General features: G+C 36.5%; 1 protein-coding gene across 2 annotated transcripts in view; it reads left to right on the top strand.

Annotated features, from left to right (window-relative positions):
• The window catches only part of ZNF451 (zinc finger protein 451), an 87,214-nt gene that overhangs the window by 31,135 nt on the left and 31,557 nt on the right, over positions 1–24,522 (top strand). For both annotated transcript variants that reach the window (XM_059078124.2, XM_067005893.1), the window contains exons 5-10: positions 7,056–7,167; positions 10,874–11,024; positions 12,215–12,341; positions 18,961–19,114; positions 19,606–19,753; positions 22,416–24,022. In XM_059078124.2, the coding sequence (XP_058934107.1) occupies positions 7,056–7,167; positions 10,874–11,024; positions 12,215–12,341; positions 18,961–19,114; positions 19,606–19,753; positions 22,416–24,022 (2,299 nt within the window). The remainder of the gene's footprint in view (positions 1–7,055; positions 7,168–10,873; positions 11,025–12,214; positions 12,342–18,960; positions 19,115–19,605; positions 19,754–22,415; positions 24,023–24,522) is intronic.

Raw genomic sequence — 24,522 nt, 5'->3', positions numbered from 1 at the left:
TACAAATTGTAAAATATTTTGTTCTAATTCTGTGAAGAATGCCATTGGTAGTTTGATTAGGATTGCACTGAATCTGTAGATTGCTTTGGGTAGTATAGTCATTTTCACAATATTGATTCTTCCAATCCAAGAACATGGTATATTTCTCCATCTGTTTATGTCATCTTTGATTTCTTTCATCAGTGTTTTATAGTTTTCTGAGTATAGGTCTTTTGCCTCCATAGGTAAGTTTATTCTTAGGTATTTTATTATTTTTGTTGCTATGGTAAATGAGATTGTATCCTTAATTTCTCTTTCTGATTTTTTGTTAGAATATAGGAATGCCAGAGATTTTTATGCATTGATTTTGTATCCTGCAACCTTACCAAATTCATTGATTAGTTCTAGTAGTTTTCTGGTGGCATCTTTAGGATTTTCTATGTATAGTATCATGTCATTTGTAAACAGTGACAGTTTTACTTCTTTTTTTCCAATCTGTATTCATTTTATTTCTTTTCCTTCTCTTACTGCCATGGCTAGGAATTCCCAAACTATGTTGAATAGAGTGGCACGAGTGGACATCCTTGTCTTGTTCCTGATCTTAGTGGAAATGCTTTCAGTTTTTTACCATTGAGAATGATGTTTGCTGTGGGTTTGTCATATATGGCCTTAATTATGTTGGGGTAGGTTCCCTCTATGCCCATTTTCTAGAGAGTTTTTATCATAAATGGGTGTTGAATTTTGTCAAAAGCTTTTTCTGCATCTATTGAGATGATCATATGGTTTTTATTCCTTAATTTGTTAATATGGTGTATCACATTGATTTGCATATCTTGACAAATCCTTGCATTCCTGGAATAAATCCCACTTGATCATGGTGTATGATCCTTTTAATGTGCTGTTGGATTCTGTTTGTAGTATTTTGTTGGGGATTTTTGCATCTATGTTCATCAGTGATATTGGTCTGTAATTTTCTTTTTGTGTGACATCTTTGTCTGGTTTTGGTATCAGGGTGATGGTGGCCTCGTAGAATGAATTTGGGAGTGTTTGTCCCTCTGCGGTTCTTTGGAAGAGTTTGAGAAGGATCAGTGTTAGCTCTTCCCTAAATATTTGATAGAATTTGCCTGTGAAGCCATCTGGTCCTGGACCTTTGTTTGTTGGAAGATTTTTAATTACAGTTTCAATTTCATTCCTTGTGATAGGTCTGTTTATATTTTCTAATTCTTCCTGGTTCAGTCTTGGAAGATTGTACCTTTCCAAGAATTTGTCTATTTTTTTTTTTGTCTATTTTTCATGGTTGTCCATTTTATAGTTGTTCATACTAGTCTCTTATAATCCTTTGTATTTCTGCAGTGTCAGTTGTGATTTCTCCTTTTTTGTTTCTAATTTTATTGATTTGTGTCCTCCCCTCCCCCCTTTTTTTGATGAGTCTGGCTAAAGGTTTATCAATTTTGTTTATCTTCTCAAAGAACCAGCTTTTAGTTTTGTTATTCTTTGTTAATGTTTTCTTCATTTCTATTTCATTTATTTCTGCTCTGATCTTTATGATTTCTTTCCTTCTACTGACTTTGGGTTTTCTTCATTCTTCTTTCTCTAGTTGCTTTAGGTGTAGGCTTAGATAGTTTGAGATTTTTCTTCTTTCTTGAGGTGAGCTTGAATTGCTATAAATTTCCCTCGTAGAACTGCTTTTGCTGCGTCCCATAGGTTTTGGGCCTCTGAATCTGAACTACTGGGCTAACAGAGGACCTCAGACCCCAGTAAATATTCATCAGAGTGAGGTCTCCCAGCGGTCCTCATTTCAGCACGAAGACCCAGCTCTACCCAACAGCCTGCAAACTCCAGTGCTGGAAGCCTCAGGCCAAACAACTAGTAAGACAGGAACACAGTCCCACCCATCAAAAAAAAGAGAGAGAGATGACAAAAACCATGTGTCACACATTAAAGAGCAAGTAAAAACCTACAAGACCAAATAACTGAAAAGGAAATAGGCAACCTACCTGGAAAAGAACTCAGTGTAATGATAATAAAGATTGTCCGGAATCTTGGAAATAGAATGGAGGCACAGATTGAGAAAATGCAAGAAATGTTTAACAAAGATCTAGAAGAACTAAAGAACAAACAAACATAGTTGAACAACACAATAATTCAAATGAAAAATACACTAGAAGGAATCAGTAACAGAATATCTGAGGCAGAAGAACGAATAAGTGAGCTGGAAGGTAGAATGGTGGAAATAACTGCCAAGGAGCAGAAGAAAACAAAAAAAATGAAAAGAATTGAAGACAATCTCAGAGACCTCTGGGACAACACTAAACACACCAACATTTGGATTATAGGGGTCCCAGAAGAAAAAGAGAAAAAGAAAGGGTCTGAGAAAATATTCAAAGAGATTATAGTGAAAAACTTCCCTAACATGGGAAAGGAAATAGTCACCCAAGTCCAGGAAGCACAGAGTCCCATACAGGGTAAACCCTAGGAGAAACACACCAAGACACATATTAATCAAACTAACAAAAATTAAATTCAAAGAAAAAATATTAAAAGCAGCAAGGGAAAAAGCAAAGAATAACATACAAAGGAATCCCCATAAGGATATCAGCTGATTTTTCAGCAGAAACTCTGTAGGCCAGAAGGGAGTGGCAGGATATACTTAAAGTGATGAAAGAAAAAGACCTACAACCAAGATTACTTTACCCAGCAAGGATATCATTCAGATACAACAGAGAAGCCAAAAGCTTTACAGACAAGCAAAAGGAAGAGAATTCAGCACCACCAAACAAGCTTTACAACAAGTGCTACTTGGAACTTCTCTAGGTGGGAAGCACAAGAGAAGAAAAAGACCCACAAAAACAAACCCCAAACAATTAAAAAAATGGTAATAGGAACCTACATATCGATCATAACCTTGAATGTAAATGGATTAAGTTCCCCAACCAAAAGACACAGACTGGCTGAATGTATACAAAAACAAGACCCATATATATGCTGTCTACAAGAGACCCACTTCAGACCTAGGGACATACACAGCCTGAAAGTAAAGGAGTGGGAAAAGATATTCCATGCAAATGGAAATCAAAAGAAAGCTGGAGTAGCAATACTCATGTCAGATAAAGTAGACTTTAAAATAAAGACTGTTACAGGAGATAAGGAAGGACACTACATAATGATCAAGGAATCAGTCCAAGAAGAAAATAACAATTATCAATATTTATGCACCCAACATAGGAGCACCTCAATACATAAGGCAAATGCTAACAACCGTAAAAGGGGAAATCAACAGTAACACAAGAATAGTCGGGGACTTTAACACCCCACTTACACCAATGGACAGATCATCCAAACAGAAAATAAATAAGGAAACACAAGCTTTAAATGACACAGTAGACAAGCTAGATTCAATTATTATTTATAGGACATTCCACCTGAAAGTTGTGGAATACACTTTCTTCTCAAGTGCACACAGAACATTCTCCAGGATGGATCACATCTTAGGTCACAAATCAAGCCTTAGAAAATTTAAGAAAGTTGAAATTGTATCAGGCATCTTTTCTGACCACAACGCTTTGATATTGGAAATTAATTACAGAAGAATAAACTGTAAAAAACAGAAATACATAGAGGCCAAACAGTGCACTACTAAGTAACCAAGAGATCACTGAAGAAATCAAAGAAGAAATTAAAAAATACATAGAAACAAATGACAACAAAAACACTATACAATTTTAAGGAAGATTCTTTCCCCAGACTATGTTAAGTGTGTTCTTTATGGGTCATGGGCAAAGTCTCTTTGAGATAGGAGTGGTTTGCAAGTTGTCTCCCTTTTCTGCCCATTTCCTCAGTATGCTCACTTCTTTTCCCAGATCAGATGTTACAGATGTGTTAACACCACATAGGTAATAAAGCATTTGAGATGAGTTCAGAATCTGTTAGTCACTATGACAAGTAGGGTTTTTCTCAAGGGTAGTTTCAGCTTTTACCCATGTAAATGTTCATTCATTGTATTAAAGACTTTACCTTAGCATTTGAGAAAGTTTTTTTAAACTTTGAAATTCTTGTTTATCCAGTTGTAAAGAATAAATTTATCTAGATTTCATTCTTTTCTAAGAAAGAAACTGACTCACACAGATACTTTAGCTCATTTTTTGCTATCTATTCATGACTTTTTTTTCTTGTCTGATTCTCCTTATATATAACTTGTTTTTTAAAACTAGATGACAGAAAACAAAAAGAAAACAAAACTACCCGAAAGGAAGATAATGAAACTAGAGTAAAACTAATTCTTGCAGAATTTTAGTAGGTGTTAACTGTGACTAAAAATATAGTAGAAAATGTCTTCCAACTCTTCTAGGCCTTTGTGAATTGTTGGTGTCTCACTGTTAAAGTGGATTGTCCATCTTTTGTGATGGAAAGGTTTTAAAGAAAATTTGTTAAAATCTTCACTGGATAAATCACTTTCAGAGATAATGTGTTGTGCTTGACTAGTTGATCAGTTACCAGCTTTGCTTGTTGATATTCCAGGAGTTAAGATGACTTGCATGAAGGGATTGTATACACCCTAACCTGTGTAGAAATAGCTGGGTGACAGGAAAAGGGTGACTAATTTGGGGGTGATTTTAGCCAGCAAATGTTTTTTGAGCATTGACTATGTATGGCCACAGAGTTCAAATTCTATTGTAAGAAATGCCAGAGAACTTTCTTTTTAAAAAGGCTGCTTATTTTTAATTACTGGCAGTAGTTTAAAATAAGTAGGCTATTGGCTGGCATATAGTAATATTTAATCTCAATTATATTTATTTAATTTAAGGTGGGTTTTTTTTAAAAGATTTTTGTAAGGAACTCTGATAGATGGTTTAATTTTGTACATAAGAAAATGTCTTTATAGTCTACCAGAGGCTTGCCATATTACTTTCTTTGGATAAATTAATTTTGTTTCCCATGGCATGTTATCCAGAGCACTGATCCTATAGGATACACTTTGAGAAAAAAAAAAAAAAAAAGTAATTTGGTGACTTATCAAGTTGGGATACTGTGTATTCACTGTAAGGAAAATCACATGTGTGTTAGCACTTTAAGATTTTGGAAGTCCTACACAGAAGGGACCTTTTGAACTCTGTATTGAAACCAGTGGTCTATATTTAATTTAATTACAGAGAATTTTTTTAATGTATATAATACATATTAACATCTTTGGAAAATTATTATTCTATGGCCATACTTAGAACAAAGTTGTGTAGAAGATTTTTTTCAGAGTAAAATCTTGAATCTCCCTGTCCCCCTACTTACCCTTGCTGATAGAAGATCCTGTTATAGTGATAAGTAGGTCATTCAATATTCTGGTCTATTTCTTGCAAATCCAGCGTTTGTGGATTTGTGATTTCTTTTTAACAACCTTTTTGAGACAGTAAGTCCCCTACTTATGAATGAGTTCCATTCTGATAGCACATTCATAAGTCCAATTTGTTCGTAAGTCCAACAAAGTTAGCCTATGTACCCAACTAACACAATCGGCTATATAATACTGTACTGTAATAGATTTATAATACTTTTCACACAAATAATATGTAAGAAACAAACACAAAATATAAAGAAAACATTTAAAATCTTACAGTACAGTACCTTGAAAAGTACAGTAGTACAGTACAACAGCTGGCATACAGGGACTGGCATCGAGTGAACAGGCGAAGAGTTACTGACTGGAGGAGATCCTGGGCTTGAAATACAGATACTGTACTACCGTACTCTATACAATACTGTAAAGTACACAAAATCACAACCAGTTGTAGAGTATGCACGCATGTGACAATGTACGCCAGACACGTGAACTAACTTACTTGACTGGACATGCAAACACACATTCGTATCTTTGAAAGCTCGCATCTTGAAGGTTCGTGTGTAGGGGACTTACTGTACTGGTGAAGTGAATGGATTCTAGAATCAGATTGGAGAACGAGAGTTTAAATCCTGGCATTGTTATTTATCCTTGTGCAATTTATTTGACCTTCATGTGCCTCAGATTTCCCATCATAAGATGGGAACAATAATAGTACCAATCTTACAGAGTTATTGTGAGAATTAGATCTAAGATGCTTTTAGAATAGTACCTGGCATGTGGTAAGTGATTAATAAGTGTTACTTGTTAAATACAGCATGATTAGATTATGCAAATAGACTTATCAATGATGTAACTAGAAAGATTTAGAGACTGTAACAGTCTAAAGCATCTAGTTTAGTGGTTGGCACTGGCCCACTGCCTGTTTTTATAAATAAAATTTTATTGGAACATAGCCATGCCCATTTGTTTACATATTATCTATGGCTGCTTTCATGCCGCAGCAGCAGAGTTGAGTAGTTGCAAAAGAGACTATATGGGCTGCAAAGCCTAAAATATTTACACTGTGGTCTTTTATGGAAAAAGTTTGCCAACCTTTGATCTAGATGCAATAGATGCTTTATACTGGCACATTTTAAGTACTAATGTGTGTCTGCTCTTATACTCTTCACTGAACAAATATTTAATAGGCTTCTGTATACGTCAGACTATATATGGAAAATTTGAAGGAAAATGTATAAAATGTTAAAGATGAAAATAATCATTCATGTTTCCATTCCAGAGATAGCCATTGACATTTATCATATTTATTCTCTGCCTTTTCCCTTTCTGCAGATAGAGTTACATATAGCTTGAAATAATCTGTGTTTATATTTGGTCTTATTTGTTTAATACTATTTGGTGACCCACTTGATATCAAAAGTATATTTCCGCTTCAATGAAAAAGTTTTGTTAGTGTTTCTAATGACTTGCATGAAATGTACACACCACAGTTTACTTAAATGGTACCCTATTGTTGGAGATTAATTTGTTGCAAACTTTGTGCAAATGTAGATGACATTGGGATCAACATTGTAGAGCATGAACCTTTGGTTTGACTCACTTCTTTAAGATAGAGTTCTAGGTGTGGAGTTACAGGAATAAAGGGTAATCAATATTTTCTGATCGCTGTTGTGACAAAATCATTTTCTTAAGGAAACCGGATTAGTAACCATAGGTTAATTGAGTTTTTTCTTAATATCTTTAGGAAAAAATAGACTTTCAACATGCTCATGGGTTACAAGAATTGGAATTTATTCGAGGACATTCTGATACAGAAGCAGCGAGACTGTGTGTGGACCAATGGTTAAAAATGCCAGGTAGGTATTCTTTAGAGATCAGAGTGGAACACAAGATTACCAAGCTTTGGGCTTCCCTGGTGGCGCGGTGGTTGAGAGTCCACCTGCCGTTGCAGGGGACACGGGTTCGTGCCCCGTCCGGGAAGATCCCACGTGCCGCGGAGCGGCTGGGCCCGTGAGCCATGGCCGCTGAGCCTGCGCGTCCGGAGCCTGTGCTCGGCAACGGGAGAGGCCACAACAGTGAGAGGCTCGCGTACTGCAAAAAAAAAAAAAAAAAAAAAAGATTACCAAGCTTCTCTAAAGCCTTAAAGCATTGTGTCTGTTTTATTCAGTTGCTAATAAGTATATAAAGTATTGAAATTTAGTTCAGTAATACTTAACAGAAGGCCTACTTTACCAATTGTCTTCCTATTTTGGCAAAAGTGTATTTTGAGTATAAGTAATCCTTGAGCTGATCATTTATTCATTCATATGTCTCCTAGTTATTACCCTCTATGGGAGGGCGTGTAACAGGTTACTTGAGGTCAGGCTTCTCTAAGGAAGTGGAATTTAAGCTGAGATGGAAAGGATTAGCATTTACTTATTTATTTATTTGTCAGTGCAGCCTGTGTAGATATTTTGTTAAGGAAATGTCCATGTGGGAGGCTCATCTAAAGCAGTGGGTAGCTTCTTCATTGCTAACTCTTTGCAGACCTGAAATTCCTGGAAGAGTCACTGTGCAGTGTTTTCCTCCTACCAGATAATTTGGTAGAATATTTAAGAGCCACCATGGCAACTTTTCTAGCTTGTGTAGAAGACCCACTGAGCCCTTAAAGACTTGGGATATCCACAGAAACCTTAGCTGTGGATTTAATCCAGCAGAAAGTTTAATTACAAAAAGTCTTAGAAATATCTATGTATGCAGTGCTCGACTTTGAACCTAGGTATCTATCTTATTCTATAGTTTTCAGAGGGCTTTTCTTTGAATAGAATCAAATTGCCACTTTAAAAATAATTCCAATAATTTGTAGATATTTTAACACTTGGCCACTCCCTGAAACTGTATTTTGTTCTTATCTCCCAATGTGTTTGTTCCTGGCACACTCCCACCTTGCCCCATCCTCCTTTTTAAATACCCTTTCCTCTTTTTCTCTTCTTAGTTGCCTTTGGGGTTAGGCCTACAGATAACATTCAATACTAGAGGTTACTAGGTTTATTTAGTCTGCATAAGTTTGGTTGTTCAGCTGTCTTTGATCCCACAGTGCTTTATTCATTTCTCTCAAATAGTTTCTACCCTGTTATGTTGCATTGATAAGTTTACGTGTCTGTGTCTTTTACCAGATTTATATGCTCCGTGGGGACAGAGACTAAAGCTTATTAATCCTTTTTAGTGTCAGTGCCTAAAAAGAAGGCTCACCATAGAGATGTCCAATAAGTTTTGGTTGAATATTATACAAGAGTGGCTGTAAGCATTTGCATATGAACACAGAAAAGAAGCCTAGAACTTGGGTACCAAATGTGACTGTCATTCAACTAAAGAAAAGAATTGTTTGGCTTTCCAGACATACTTTAGAAAAAATACTTAGAAATATGGTCCTTAGCTGCATCAGAATCACCTGGAGACTTAAATACACATGTCTGGGCCTTACCTCTAGAGATAATTCTAGGGCATCTGTAGATTTGGGAAGATTCCTACGTGATTTTGATAGGAAAATGGGATAGAACTACAAGGCTCAATCTACAAGATCTCTTGTAAAAATTGTTCATCTCATATGAATCTAACAATTTCAAGTCTTGTCTAGAATGATTGCTGGGCCAGTAATATGTCCCTTTAGGCCTAATCCCTGGCCTCCAGTTTGTCAGAATATTTTAATTCATTGTAAATTGAATTCATGAGCATCTTGAGTATCTTGTTCCTAAGATATTTCTGGGAACAAATGAGTCACTTAGCTGTGTCTTTAGGATTCTTTGCAAGATGTTGTATTGTATCAGTATATCACTTCAGGTGACACCTGGTTCATTGGTGGCTGATAAGCTTGTGCCTTGAGTTAAGGTCTTTAGTTATGCTCTTTTTATGTGATTGTTTTATCTTTTTGCTAGGTCCCTGCCACTCTGTAACACTGAAGTCTGGGGTCTTTTGCTAGCACAGCTGCCTTAGCATTGGGCTATACTTGGTGTGGTGCCGTTTACACATGGGCTTCAGAGAATGCTCAGATCTTTGAGGAGAGGAAAGCTGGGGAGAATAGAGATGGCATTGTTCTTGTCAATTATAAAAAGTGAGATTCTACTTCTCAGTAGCATTAATGGACTTGTTCAATCTGTTCGAAAGTATCCAACCATTATAATTCAGTTCTTTGATTAGAAGTAGTTTGAGTACTTTATAATTATTCAAACTGGAAATCCATCTTTTATTTTTTATAGACTTTTATAGTTAGGCCAGTTTCCATACATTTGAATACTTAGTAATTTAAAAACAACACTCTGTACTATTTAAAGAAAAGAGCTGTTTAAATCTCTCTGTATTTTGCCTTTCCATAGATAAAGCTTATTTTCTTTCTGACTTGTTTTCTCCACTTTGATTTTTATCCAAAACCTGTTTGGCTAAATAAAGGTTTTAATAGGCAACACCTGGAATGTGGATGGACAGTAAATAAAATTTATTATAATTCTGACTGCATTAAAAAATTAAAGATAAAAAAGTATATTGTTGTTAATGCCTCTTTTAATACGATTAATGCTATGTTAGTCGTTGTTTATTGGTAGAACACATTTATAAGCATTTTGGCAGCATTTAATAGAGGCATTTCCCCCATAAACAGCAGAAAAGCATTGAAACCTTCAACATATATAACCATTTGGGGATCTTAACTAGATGATGTTAAAGGAATAACATTTATTCTAGTTAAATGCTTAGGGGCTTTGTAGAAATTGCCATAAAGATAAATACACAGCTTTTTGTTGTATGAAGTATTCAAGGTATTTGAATCAGTTTATAAGAAATAATAATAAAAGATAATAATCAAACTATCTAGAGTATGTATTAGAATCCTCCTGGCAGTTTTTACAGTTCTTTGTTTATACAACATAACTCTAAATTTTTCATTGTGTAACATGTATTGGGAGTTTGCCTGGGAAGAAAATTTGGCTAAGTCTAGAAAGTTATGTGACTATCAAGACCAAGATTATAAAGAAAGAAAAGGGATGAAGAATGGGCCAGGATAAAGGGGATAATTAAGGCATTCTCCTTGTCTCTCTGTCCTCTTCACTCCTTCCTGCCCTCCCAGTTACATTGTTTGACATAATATTCATAGAACCCAGGTCCTCTATAATATAACTAAACCTTACGATGTGTTTAAGATAGTTAAAAGAGAAAATAAGAATTAGAAGAAAAAATCTTGGCCAACTTGTATAAATGATAAGAAGGGAGGCAGGAATAGGGGTTCTGTAGAGCAACTGGTTTTCTAATATATTCCATCTTTGATGTTTCCTGTCTGTTGAACTTAAGGGAACAGTTTTTTTCCTCAGGTAATGTTACTTGGGGATGTTAATGGCTTCCCTTGTCCCAAATAGCTATTTACTTATAGATTGTTATATCTTTTATAAGAAAGTTTGTAAACACCTAATTACAAGTAGGATCACCCAGTTGATGCTGCACATGTTTTTCATTGTTTTTTCATAATTCTGATTACCAGTCCAAAGGACAAGTATCTGAAATAGAAACTTAAGAATTTATATTCCAATGATGCAGGACTCAAAACAGGCACTATTAATTCTGGAACAAAAGGTTCATTCCGAAGAGGAGGCCAAATACGAGTGTCTGGGAAACCAATATCATGTCCCATAATGCACTGTAACAAGCAGTTTGATAATGGGCACCTTCTCTTAGGACATTTGAAAAGGTAAGTGTGATATTCAGAATAGTGGATGCTGAAGATGAAATGAAAGCGTGATGCACCTCTGCCATTGTGATTATAGCTTTATATTCCAAACTCATTGTTCTGTGCTATTATAATTTTTTCTAATTTACATTTCTTAGGCTTCCTGGAAGGCTTGAAATCAGATTATTTTAGTGATATTCAGTCCTAATATGTCTCATAAAATTCTAACCAGACTTTTTGCATTGATATGCATTTGGATCAGTTTTAGAGAAATGCAGTCCATTAGAAAATCCAGCATTTAGCAAATTTGAAGAGACACAAAGCACTTACAGATATTTGGGCTAACCTAAAGAAAGCTAGTATGGCATTACAAAATAAATGCTAAAGGCAAACCAAATGTACCAAAGTTAACAATAAATGTTCTATTTATGAAATCCATCTTATTACTGGATTTTTGAATAGTAGAGCTTGAGAAAGTAAATATCAAGGGAAGGCAATATTAAAGGCATTAAATAGTCTTATCTTCAGTCTCCCCTTCTCATAGTTTAGAGATGGGAATTGAGAGTTTGGAGCTGTAAGCCTTCTCTTTTACAGATGTCTCACCCTACTTACGCCTTACCTTACTCTTAGAGCCTTCTGGAGGGACTTCAGCATTCTACAGATAACTATATTTTAAGTATTTTTTAGAAGTCTCTGAGGCAGTTTTAAATGACACAAATTTGTTAAATGGTTAAAATGACATTAAAAGGATTAAAAGTCATTTTTAGGAAATAGGTGTGTGCCAGAAATCTTGACATGAGATTATTATTCCAGTGGTTCATTTACAATTAAATAATTGTAATTTAATTGTAAATAATTGTAAATAATTGAGTTTTATGGTAAATAAAGCAAGAAGGAACAGATGATGGCTGTACAGTTTTCAAACTGGACGTTTACCAGTTTGGCAAGACATGCTTAAATCCATTTTATTGGATCTTGGGTACTTTTATGAAATGTAAAGCTGTTGGTCACTGTTTGAAGAGATTGCATGGCATATGGGAACCACTTGATATTTCTTGAATATAAAGAACATTAATATTTCAGTAGAAAAGTGTAAAGTCCTGAATGTGTGTGTGTGTGTGTGTGTGTGTGTCTAGCTTAACAAATGAAGCAACATAGTTCTGCCCCTAGAATGTCAGATTTTCTAATGTTACCTCTCTTTTGCTGAGTAGGTTTGATCACTCTCCATGTGATCCAACAATTACACTGCATGGACCTTTCATCAGTTCTTTTGCTTGTGTAGTATGTTATAAAAATTTTGTTACTCAACAACAATATAGGGATCACCTTTTTGCTAAGGTAAGAGCATATCCTAAGCTAAGAATAGGTATTCTTTTTCTAGAGAACCATGGAATGGGATATACCTGTTTTCTTGCTGCTCTTAAGGTTGCATTCAATAGTGATGCACATAAAGATCAAAATTATGATTGTCTATGGGGAATAAAATTACTTGGAACATTAAATTATCGTGGGCAGGTAACCCTGATAGCTGAAAGCCAGCAGTCTTAAAGAATATCATTTTTATGGAGTTGCTCTATGAAAATAACTTACTTTGTTCAAAATGTTCTGTGAATTAGTCACATGATAACCAGAACATTATTCTTAAGTGTGCTGCCATTCACTGCTGGTTGAATTGTTGGAGCCACGTAGTAAATAATGATTCCTTTATTAATGCTGGTATTAAGAAATAAATCTGGTATTTAAAAGGCTGGTATTTAACACTCGCATTAAGTGTTAAATCTCAAAGGATATAAGATTGATTCATGATATTAGCAAATTCAATGTAATAAAGAACTCTGTAATAAGTGTTTCCCACACTTGATATTAGATATCTCACTAGTTAACATTACAAAATGTTAATTGTGCAATATGTTCACTGTGGAAAAATTTTAAAATACTAACAAAAAGAAAATAAGAAATCACTTTAAAAAATTTATTGAAGTATAGTTGATTTACAATGTTGTGTTAATTTCTGCTGTACAGCAAAGTGATTTAGTTATATATATATATATATATATATATACATTCCTTTTTATATTCTTTTCTGTTGTGGTTTATCATAGGATACTGAATATAGTTCCCTGTGCTATACAATAGGACCTTGTTGTTTATCCATCCTACATATAATAGTTTGCCTCTGCTAACCCCAACTCCCAGTCCTTCCCTCCTCCATTTCCCCTCCCCCTTGGCAACCACAAGTCTACTGTCTGTGTCTGTGATTCTGTTTCTGTTTTGTAGATGTGTTCATTTGTCCACATATAAGTGATATCATATGGTATTTTTCTTTCTTTTAAGAAATCGCTCTTAATTTCACTTATAGAGATAAGCATTGTTAACATTTTTATGTATATATTTCTGCTTTTTCTCCATATATAAATATTTTTACATAGGATAAAGTATGTAAATTTTTTTGTAATTAAGAAAAGCAGTGTGTGGTAAACATAAATGTTTAAATATATGTTGAATCAGTATGTACATTAAAAATCAACGAATGGCATTCTGTATGAATATATTATAGTTCATTTAATTTCCTATTAGGTGTATTAATTGTTTACATTTTTCTGTTATTAAAAACAATAACACATTAAATATCCTTGTAGCTAAAAACCTATGAGAAGATCCATGCTTGATGTATTTGCTGAGTAAATATTAGGTTTTGAAATAGTAAAATGCTAATGTCCAGAGAGAACTAGGGTTTTTCTTTAAACCATGTTTTCAGAATTTGCTAATCTCTAGCCCTATACTTGAAAAGTCATGTGGGTAGTAACTTGGGTTCTGTAGAGGTTCACACAGAAAATGAAGCCTTGCACTCCCAGGTGTCTCTGGTTGAGTGCTGCGGTTGACTGACCCCTGTTCTTGTGCTGGAGACTGTTCCCAGGATAGATGCGCCTCTTGACGCTGAGTTTGTTGTATATTTAGTCATTAGTTTTGGGGAGCCTGTGTCTTTTTCAACCCTGATGAGTCACCGTAGTACAAGAGGAATCCATGTGCTCTAGAATGAATAAGCCGCGATGGTACATCATCAGGTGAAATAGGAGTTCAGAGGAAGGGGAGAGGAGTAGCAGGAGAAGCTGACAGAGCACTGCAGAGGAGAAGTGGTCCTCCAGGCTTGGATTTGGATAGATGGAAAGGAAAAATGGTATAATCACAGGAAGGTTTGAACAAGAGCCTACACAGAGTAGTAAATATAGGAATAGGTAGCGTGCAGAGAATAGGTAACATAGCAGGCCTGAGACTTCTGTCCTTAGACGGACTTGCTTGCAAGGTTGGCACTGGGCTGTTGTCTGGGAACTTAGATTTGGTGGGTCCCTATGAGTCTCTGATGAGTGGCCTTTTGTGCATGAACTGTTGGTGCAGACAGTGTGGTTTATGCTGAACACCTAATTTCCTTGTGGGGGTCTGGAATTTTGGTCTGTACTAGGAAGGTGTGATCCGGCCCCCTGAGCAGTGAGTCTCTAAGGTATTGTTCACGTGCATTGCTGCAGTTCATTGTTAAGTGTGTCCTGTGTGTCTCCGCTGGGAGAGGACCCTTGGAATCTTACACCTGGTTTCCTCTGGACCTTGCCCAGTGTGCTTTTCCCCCTTTGTATCCTTTTGCTGTAATAAATCATAGTCATGAGTACAACTGTACCCCAAGTCCTGTGAGTCCTAGCCAACCACCAAGCCTGGGGATGGTCCTGGGGACTCCCAACACAAGTACAATAGTAACTTGACTATAAAGGCACAAAATTTAAACTTGATATTGGCAAGATACTGGCACTATCACAGGACGTGACATGATGAAAATAATTCTTATATCTTCAGAGCTAGAGGGACTTTAAATTCTAGAACCAAATTCCTTTTCCTTTTTTAGGGACACCAAAGAGATTGAGTGGTGTTAGAATGGCACCAGTGTTCAGGGTGGATTCAAAGATGTGGACAAGGAGACCAGTTTAGGTGACTTCAGTAATTTAGCTTTGAGATGAGAAAAGGGTTTACGTAGGTAATGACATTTAAAATAAAGACCTTAAAGTGGACCCAAAAGACACATTAAAGAAAGAAACGATAGGGCTGTCTAGTGCCCTGACACAGGTTTGGGGAGAGAAGGGAAAAGAGTGCAACTACATTCCATAGTTTTGTAGTGTTTGCAGTGGGTCACTAGTATTCCACCTTTTTCAGAACTGGAGTTCTTTCAGGGCATGTTTTTCTATTCCATGCTGTACGCATATTTATCTTTTTTCTTCAATAAATCTGAATAGATATTTTAACCTTAAAATTAATTAATACTCTCATTTGTGTTTTCCCAAATTTCATTAATTTGTTTCCTTTTTGTCTGGGAATCACTCATCCTATGCTGTTTTGCTCTCCCTTTTGCCATCTCTCTGGGAAGTAAATTTATGATATTCAGCCTTCTGGGAAGCAATATGGTAAAGCAGAGCAAAGGCTTTGGTGTCAGACAGACCTGGATTCCACTGTTACTTTTATTAGCTATGTGTTCTCACCAAGTTACAGCACATCTGTGAGCTTGGTTCTTCATCTCTAAAGTGGAATTGTTATACTTACATACAAGATTGTTTAGATAAAACATAATACAATATAAAGCACTTATGGCCTGACATATAGTTTTTAATAAAAGCTCCTATTGCTTATTCTTTGGAGTGTCTATCACAAGGACTTGGAAGGAACCAGTCATTACGTATCTTAAATGAGCCACAAGAGGTCGCTAGAAGATTGCATACCTGTGAATTCTGTTTCATAAAGATGATGTTCTTCAATGAAATTGTGAAACTGTCCACAATTTGCATTGTTTGCCTTGCTGCCCTTCCCTTTTCTTTTTATCTCCAGTTTCTTTTGTCTAGACTCATCCTTCTCAAACTTTAAAGTGCACACTAATCACTTGGGAATCTTGTTAAAATGCAGGTTCTGACTCAGTAGATCTGATGTGGGGCCTTAGATTCAAGATTTCTAACAAGCTTCTAGGTGATGGCAGTGCTGATGGTCTTTGAGTCATACTTTGAGTAGCAAGTGTCTAGTGTTTTTTGACATTCAGGCTATCCAGGGACTTCCCTCGTGGTCCAGCAGTTAAGACTCCGTGCTTCCACTGCAGGGGGCGTGGGTTCGATCCCTAGTTGGATCGCACATGCCTCACAAGATGGCTAAAAAAAAAAAAAAGACTATCCAGTGGGTCTGTCACTGCATAACTTCCTGCTTTTCTCCCTTTTGGTGCTGGTGGGGATGGTGGAGGATGTATTATAAGCCCCAGGGTGCCTCAGTGTCACTTGTGGGTCGGTGGGCATTACCACTCTCTCTCATTCTGTTCCTAGGGCCATTCTGTCATCGAAGGTGACTCTTCCCCTTCCCCAGTCTGAGGCAACCAGCACACTACTTTCTGTCTCTGTGGTTTTTGCCTTTTCCAGACGTTTCATTAAATGGAATCCTACAATATGTGGCCTTCTGTGACAAGATTATTTCACTTACCATGATGTTTTCAAGGCTTATCCATGTTGTGACATATGTCAGTACTTCATCCTTTTTATTGCCAAATAATATTCCATTGTATGGACATACGCCACTTTCTGTTTATCAGTTCAGTTGGTGGACACTTGGGTTGTTTTCACTTTTTGACTGTTGTGAATAATGCTGATATAAACAAATGTACAAGTCTTCGTGTGGTCATACTTTTTCACTTCTCTAATGAGTTAATTGTTGGGCCATATGGTTATCATCTTTAAGTTTTTGAAGAGCTGCCAAATTGTTATCCATCACAGTGTACCAGCTTATTTTCCCACCAACGATGTTCCAGTTTCTTCACATCCTTGCCAACACTTATTATCTGTCTTTTAAAATAGCCATCCTAGTGGGGTATCACCTATGAAGTGGTATCTTATTGTGGTTCTACTTTTTTTACATATACATATTTGTATGGTGTGTTTTGATTTAATATAACTGGAAATATAATGGTAAAAAGGAATTGAGTACTTCCCAGACATCGTATTTCCCATTCCTTCCCCTGGTTTGTAGAAGTTATTTGCAAATATGCTATACTTTTGCAATAGGTATATTCCAATAAAATTTTAGGTAGAATCACAGTTTTTGTTCTATTGAGCAAACAGTTTAAACAAGCTTATTTTGAATCCACTTATAACTCACAATTATAACTAAAGTTTATTAGAGTTCTTCAGGTAGGGGTCATTTGTATAAATTGGTTGGTAGTAAATGCTTTTAGTGCTCTTATTTGGAACCTTCTAATTGGAATGCAAAGTGTCATACTGGGTGTTATCTTCTGCATGGCTCTCACCAAAATAAAATAGGGTGAGGAGTAATGGAAAGAGCACAGGATTTACTGCCACAGCTATAAAGCTGGGTGTGAATGGTAGCTTTGTCTCTTCTGAGGGTGCAACTTGGAGGGGAGTGATAATTTTGTTGACTTATGTAAACTTCAGTTTTCTCATTTGTAAATAATGAAAATAGTACTTCACAGGGTTATTGTAAGGATTAAGTGGAAAAGCACATTTGAACCATAACATGGTGCTTAACATATGCTCAGTATAAATGTAAATTTCCTATCACTCCTCCTGTTGAATTTCATAAGCAACTACACAAACAATTTTGATATCCCTAATGTTAATGATAGTAAATTTAAGAAGACACAATACAACTTTTAAGGCTATTACTCTAAAGACCATTACCAAGAAGTTACATTTTATTTATACACAGCACACATACAGTTATACATACACATATAAATATGCACTTAAAAATATTTCCAATTTGGGGATAGAGGAGACGCTTAGCCAGGTTTGGAAACCTGGACTCTAGAAAAGACATACCTGTTTGTATCAGAATTTTAAGTTGACCATGTACTAAATTAATAGATGTTTGATGAAGAATATCTGAGAAATGGAGGATGAGACAGAGTTAGTTTTGATAACAGAGAATGGATACAAGTTGACCAGAGGGGAAAAAACAAAAACAATCAAAACATGAGGCTGGAATGGAATAAGCGTTGTGCGGAATTGTATGAATAAATGCTCACACTCAGGAAAGGCAAATTAACATAACACACATCTGTAAGACTGCAAACATGAAAATAAGATCTGTAATAGCTATTGTGCCAGGCTCACTTAGTGCTAGGGAATCGGAATTTGTAGAGCCTTTTTGAGAAGCAGTTACACAATATCTTTTAATATTCAAATAATGAACCTTTTAACCCAATGCGGCCAATCCTGATAATGAGAGAAAAGCACTATTTAATGAGGATATATACTCAACAATATTTACAAAACCATTGTTTACAATGGCAAAATGGCAAAAAATAAAAAAACCTCCTGGAAATGAATAATTGACTAAATCTCAGTAGATCCACACCATGGAGTAGTTTGTAGCCATTAAGAAGAATAAATTAGAGTGACACCAGTTGATTTTTAGGAATTTCCATTAGTTATTGTGGAATGAGAAAACTAAGAGGCAGAAGAATCTGTAAGATGACAATATTTGATAAAACAATGTCAATTCCCCTTGTGTATTTATTTTTGTATGGAGAAATTTATGGAAGAATACATATTTGTAAACATAGGTTATATTGCAGAGTAGAGTGAACAAAGCAAAACACAAGAAAAAGTGTATGCGATATGAAAACATTTATGCATTTATATAATGCATATAGATATATATATAAAGAAAAATGTATAGAAAGCAAATGTATGTTTATTGTCACAGAAAGATGGTAATAATTTGTTTTTTAGGAAATAATTTAAAATTTTATATATGGGACCTCATTTATGACAAAAAAATCCACAGTTCACACTCAGGGAAGAAAAGTTTTCATGTTAAAAACTGATACAAAATAATCCAAATAAATAGGAAAGTTTGAAAGTTGATTTAAGAAATTGAATATTGATTTTAGTTGTCTATAATAAAGCTTTGCCTTATATTTTAGGAAGCTGCAGATGATGGACATAAAAACAACCTTCTTCCTCAGATTATTCAGTGTTTTGCGTGTCCAAATTGCTTCCTTCTTTTTAGCAGCAAGGATGAGTGTTTGAAGCATATGTCTGGAAAGAATCATTTCCATCAGAGTTTTAAACTGGGTGGTATGTTAATACTCTCTTCTGCTGAAAATTATTAAACTACTTTAACCTTTGCTGATTTACCATACTTCTCAGATAATTCTTGAGGTAACTTATCTTCACATTAGTTTTGAGAACCATGAAAGCAAAAGATTTTTATCTCATTTTTTACTTTTCAAAAAAGATTCTCATTATTTATTTGCACATAAGAGTAAGGTTTATTTTGAGGAATGAAGAGAAACTTGGGAAGAAAACATTTATGCAGGATAATGTATTTGTATATCCATTGGGAAGTTGGGTATTTCTCTGGATTTAAGACTCACATTTTAACTTGAGCATGAGTTCAGCATCCATTGCACTTAATTGAGGCTAGAAAATGACTTCTCTTAGATTTTTATCACATAAATAACCATCTTCTTTTACTTACCTTACCTGTTGTTGAGAAAGGCAAAGGGGAGGAAGGCGGGGTCACTCTACTCAGATATTTGCAAGTCATAGTTCATTTTGTCTTTCAGATGACAAGGGAATGGCACAGCCAATATCATTTCCATCTTTTGCAAAGAAACTTTTGATCTCTCTGTGCAAAGATGTTCCATTTCAAGTTAAGTGTGTGGCCTGCCACCAGACACTGCGTTCCCACATGGAGCTCACTGCCCATTTCAGGTTTGTAAGGGGCTAGTCTTGGGCTGTAAGATTCCCTCCCAGTAAGCTCCTCACCAGCCAGAGGACTCAACAAATACTTTTCTTTTCCGTGTTTCTCTACTTCTAAAGTGAGAGTGTATATTTGCCTGGACATTACCCAAAGTTAGCATAATGAAAGAAGTGAGAGGTGTGAGAAAAGTGGATATATTGATGTTGCTGTGAACATAAAACAAGCTAACAGTTCTAAGTTCTGCATGTGCTGTTGAGGGTTGTGCCTGGAGGAGGAGAGGGTTAAGATAGAACCTTGGCTTTGAGTCAACCAGCATGGCAAGTATCACAAACAAGTGAAAAATTACATGTCAGTGAAAGGCCAAATTTGTCAATCAAGTATGCTTTTTTTGTCTTTACAGTGGAAATTATCAAGCACTATACAAAAGTAAGGAGAATCGTATAAGGAACCCCAGTGTACCTTTCACCAGGCTTCAGTAGTTATCAGCACATGACAGTCGTGTTTTATTTATACTCATCCCCACAAGTTCTTATTTTGAAGCAAATCTTGTCATTTTATCTGTAAATACTTCAATATATATCTCTGAATGATAAGCACTCTTTTTTTTAAAGAAAAATAACGAATACCATTATCACACTTTAAAAAACTAGTTTTTTAAATATCATCAAACACTTAGCCAGTTATCAAATTTCCCTGATTACTTCATGAAGTTTTTTACATTTGGTTTGTTGGAATCATAATTCAAAGTCTGTACTTTGCATTTAGATGCTCTGTCTCTTAGGTCTTTTTTCCCCCATTATTTCTTTAAAATGCATTAAAATTGTATCACACTACTAAGTGATACTATTGCATTTGTTTAAGTAGAACAGTTGTTCAAGTAAAATATGTTCTCAAAAAACAGAGGCAGTGTAGTATAATCACTGTGTATATACTCAGTATAATTATTGGTGTTAACAGTCCTGGTTCTGACTTATATTTCATGAGTTCAAATCCTGGTTCTGCCTTTTATTTTTATTCCTAAATTTTTTTATGGAAAATTTCAACTGTATGAAAGTCAGCTGAATAGTATAATGAACCTCCATTTACCCGTCACCCAGTTTTAATAATAATCAACACTGCCATTCTTCTTTTATTTATATATCTGTGTGCTCCTTACCGCCCTTAATTATTTTTTACAGTTCTTTGTTTCTGAGATACAATTTCAATTTATTGAAGTATACAAATCTTAACCTTTATGATTTTGACTACTGGATACATCTGTTAACCCACATTTTTACCATCCTGTGTTACCTCTCCATGGAAAGTTCATTGTTCCCTTCCTGGTCACTTCCCACCCTCTCACCCCCAGGCAGTCTATTCTGATACTTTTTTCACCTTACGTTGGTTTTATCTCCTCTAGGACTTTATGTAAATGGAATCATATATAGTATGCACTCTTTTGTGTTTGTCATAATATCTGTAAGATTCATCCATATTGTTCAGTACATTGTTCCTTTTTATTTGTGAGTAGTATTCTATTGTATGAATATAGCACAATTTGTTTATTCATTCTTTTGTTGATGGACAGTTTTTAGCTAGTGTGAATAAAGCTGCTATGTACATTTTATACAAGCCTTTTTATAGACATAGGTTGCATTTCTCTTGGATGAATATCTAGGAGTGGAATTGTGGCATCGAAGAGTGGGTGTGTATTTAATTTTATAAGACACTACTAGACATTTTCACAAAGTGTTTGCACTGGTGCATATTCCTACCAGCCAGGTGTGAGAGTTCCAGTTCCTCCACATCCTTGCCAAGGTTTGCTCTTGCCGGTTTGTTTCATTTTAGTTGTTCCTTTGAGATTCTCACTGTGGTTTTAATCTGGATTTCTCTAATGAACAATGATGTTGGACACTTTCTTTAGTATAAAAGCAACCATGGGCATGGCATTTTCCTGAGATAAAATCAGTTCGTTCTCAAAGAATAGATACAGGGTTGTTGAGAGTCTCACTGTAGTTCTCCTCTGTACTGTTTAATTACCGCAGAGAAGTTAATTACTTGCTTGTCTCATGACGTTTCTATCAGTGCATTTGATATAGTTTTTACTTGTGTAAAATTTGTCTGAAGTTTTAAAAAATTTTTTGATTCTAGTTTTGCTCTTTGGTATATGGATTAGAAACAGATAAAGTGTAGGTAATGGTCAGGTAGATAGAATATTATTATATCATCTGCAACTTTTTTTAAAAAAAATTTATTTTATTTAATTTTGGCTCTGTTGGGTCTTCGTTGCTGCATGCAGGCTTTCTCTAGTTGCCGCGAGCGGAGGCTACTCTTTATTGAGGTGCACAGGCTTCTCATTGCAGTGGCTTCTCTTGTTGCAGAGCACGGGCTCTAGGCGCGTGGGCTTCAGTAGTTGTGGCACGCGGGCTCTAGAGCGCAGGCTCAGTAGCTGTGGTGCAAGGGCTTAGTTGGTCCGTGGCATGTGGGATCTTCCTGGACCAGGGCTTGAACCCATGTCCCCTGCATTGGCAGGTGGATTCTTAACCACTGTGCCACCAGGGAAGCCCTGCAACTTTATTGAAAAACAATTTTTAGTGCTTATGTATACATTGTTTACTTTATAATTCCTACAATAAAAAGCAGAGATACGATATTTAGAAAATACTTATGAGTTTATTTTTTTGTCCAATTTAGAGTTCGTTGTCGAAATGCTGGTCCTGTAGCTCTAGCTGAGAAGAGCATTGCTCAGGTGGCAGAGAAATTCCTACTGAGAGGTTATTGTCCACATTGCAACCATGTCTTTGTGGATGAAACCAGTACCTGGAATCACAAGCAGAATTCAGGACACAAAGTCCGAGTCATTAACTCAATGGAAGAATCAGTCTTACTTTATTGCCACAGCAGTGAAAGGAACAAACCCCCTTCTGACTTGCACCTGTTGCAAGATCAGTCAAAATTTTCATCACTTAAAAGAAATATGTCCGTTCGAGAATCTAGCTCACAAGATTGCAGCACTGTTCCAAAAAAGAAGATTAATTTAGGAGATAAAAGCCATGGGGGTATGGTTTGTGTTCAGAAGGAAAAGTCACTTGTTAAAACCTGGTTTTGTGAATGCCAGCAACGCTTCCCAAGTGAAGAAGCAGTAGAAAAGCACGTTTTCTCAGCAAACACGATGTGTTATAAGTGTGTGGTCTGTGGGAAGGTGTGTGAAGATTCAGGAGTCATCCGTTTACACATGAGCCGCATTCATGGTGGGGCACATTTAAATAACTTTCTTTTCTGGTGTCGGACATGCAAAAAGGAGTTGGCAAGGAAAGAGGCTATAATGGCCCATGTGACTGAGTTTCATAATGGACACAGGTATTTTTATGAGACAGATGAGGTAGAAGGTGACACTTTGCCGTCATCCTCTACAACGTTGGTGAATGATCTGACTGCTGATAATCCTTCTTCAACTATTACTATTCTTGATCATTCCCCAGCAACCAGTCCTCCAAGCGGTAAATGGCAATGCCGAATTTGTGAAGATATGTTTGACTCCCAAGAATGTGTGAAACAACACTGCATGTCTTTAGCAAGTCACCAGTTTCATAGGTATAGCTGCGCCCATTGCAAAAAGACTTTTCACAAGATGGAAACTCTGTATCGACATTGCCAAGATGAGCATGACAACGAAATAAAGATGAAGTATTTCTGTGGACTTTGTGATCTGATCTTTAATGTGGAAGAAGCGTTTTTGAGTCATTATAAGGAGCACCACAGCATAGACTATGTATTTGTGTCAGAAAAAATGGAAACTTCCATTAAAACCGAGAGTGATTTTCCAGTTATAGAGACCGGTAACCTGCTGACGTGCGGATGCCGGGAGAGCTACCTCTGCAAAGTCAACAGAAGGGAGGACCACGCTCGCTGTCTGCAGACTCTCCTGGGCCAGGGCCGCCTGTGGTTCCGCTGCGGTGCGTGCTCGGCCACAGCGCAGGCCACGGATGACATGCTGGCACACGTGCGCCAGGCACACGGGGAGCCGGAGGGTGCGGAGGGCGCGCCGCGGTGCCTGATCAAGTGCGGCACCTGCACCAGAGCCTTCCAGGACCCCGAGAGCGCGCAGCAGCACTTCCACAGGAAACACTGCTTCCTGCGGGAGCCCAGCGTGACCCACTTCGGGCCTGAGCAGACGAGCCCGTACACGTTTGCTGCCAGTTCCTCCCGTGCAGAGAGAAAGCTGAGACAGGCAGCAAGCTGTCCACAGACTTCAGACCCGGAGAGAGGAGCCGAGGCTGACGTGAGCTGTCAGAGTACAGGTACGGCTCTACAACCCTGACGTCCGTACACGTTTCCCGTTTCCGTTTAGGAACACACGCATGTGTAGCCACCCTCTTTGCTCCTAGGGAGCCAGTGTTGAAGCCAGGACTTGATGGGCTAATACGTTGGCCAGTGGCTTACGGGTGGCTTCCCGCTGCTTCAGGCAGCCACTCTCTCAACCTAAGGGCACAAGGAATATCTGTTACGCTAAATAATAGGTACTTTAGATAACATTTTCTTTTCTTTTACAAAAGGCATGGGAATTTTGAAAGATGAGGGTAATAGATGGTCTTTCTGAAAGTCAGATTTAAAGTTATCCTGCATGTTACTGTCATTTAGATTTAAGTTCAATAAAAAGATAAATCAGGTGAATTCTTTTTATTTCTATTTTGACCTTATTCTATAAGTAAGAGAAGTTTTAAAGGTCACTTGAGAATTTGTATATTTTTGTTACCGTCTTTGGAAGCAAAGCTTTTACTTAGAGTTAAAATAGCAATAA

The sequence above is a fragment of the Kogia breviceps genome, chromosome 10 (assembly GCF_026419965.1).
Source record: "Kogia breviceps isolate mKogBre1 chromosome 10, mKogBre1 haplotype 1, whole genome shotgun sequence".
In the NCBI taxonomy this organism is placed as follows: Eukaryota; Metazoa; Chordata; class Mammalia; order Artiodactyla; family Physeteridae; genus Kogia; species Kogia breviceps.
This window is presented reverse-complemented; position numbering and strand designations above follow the sequence as displayed.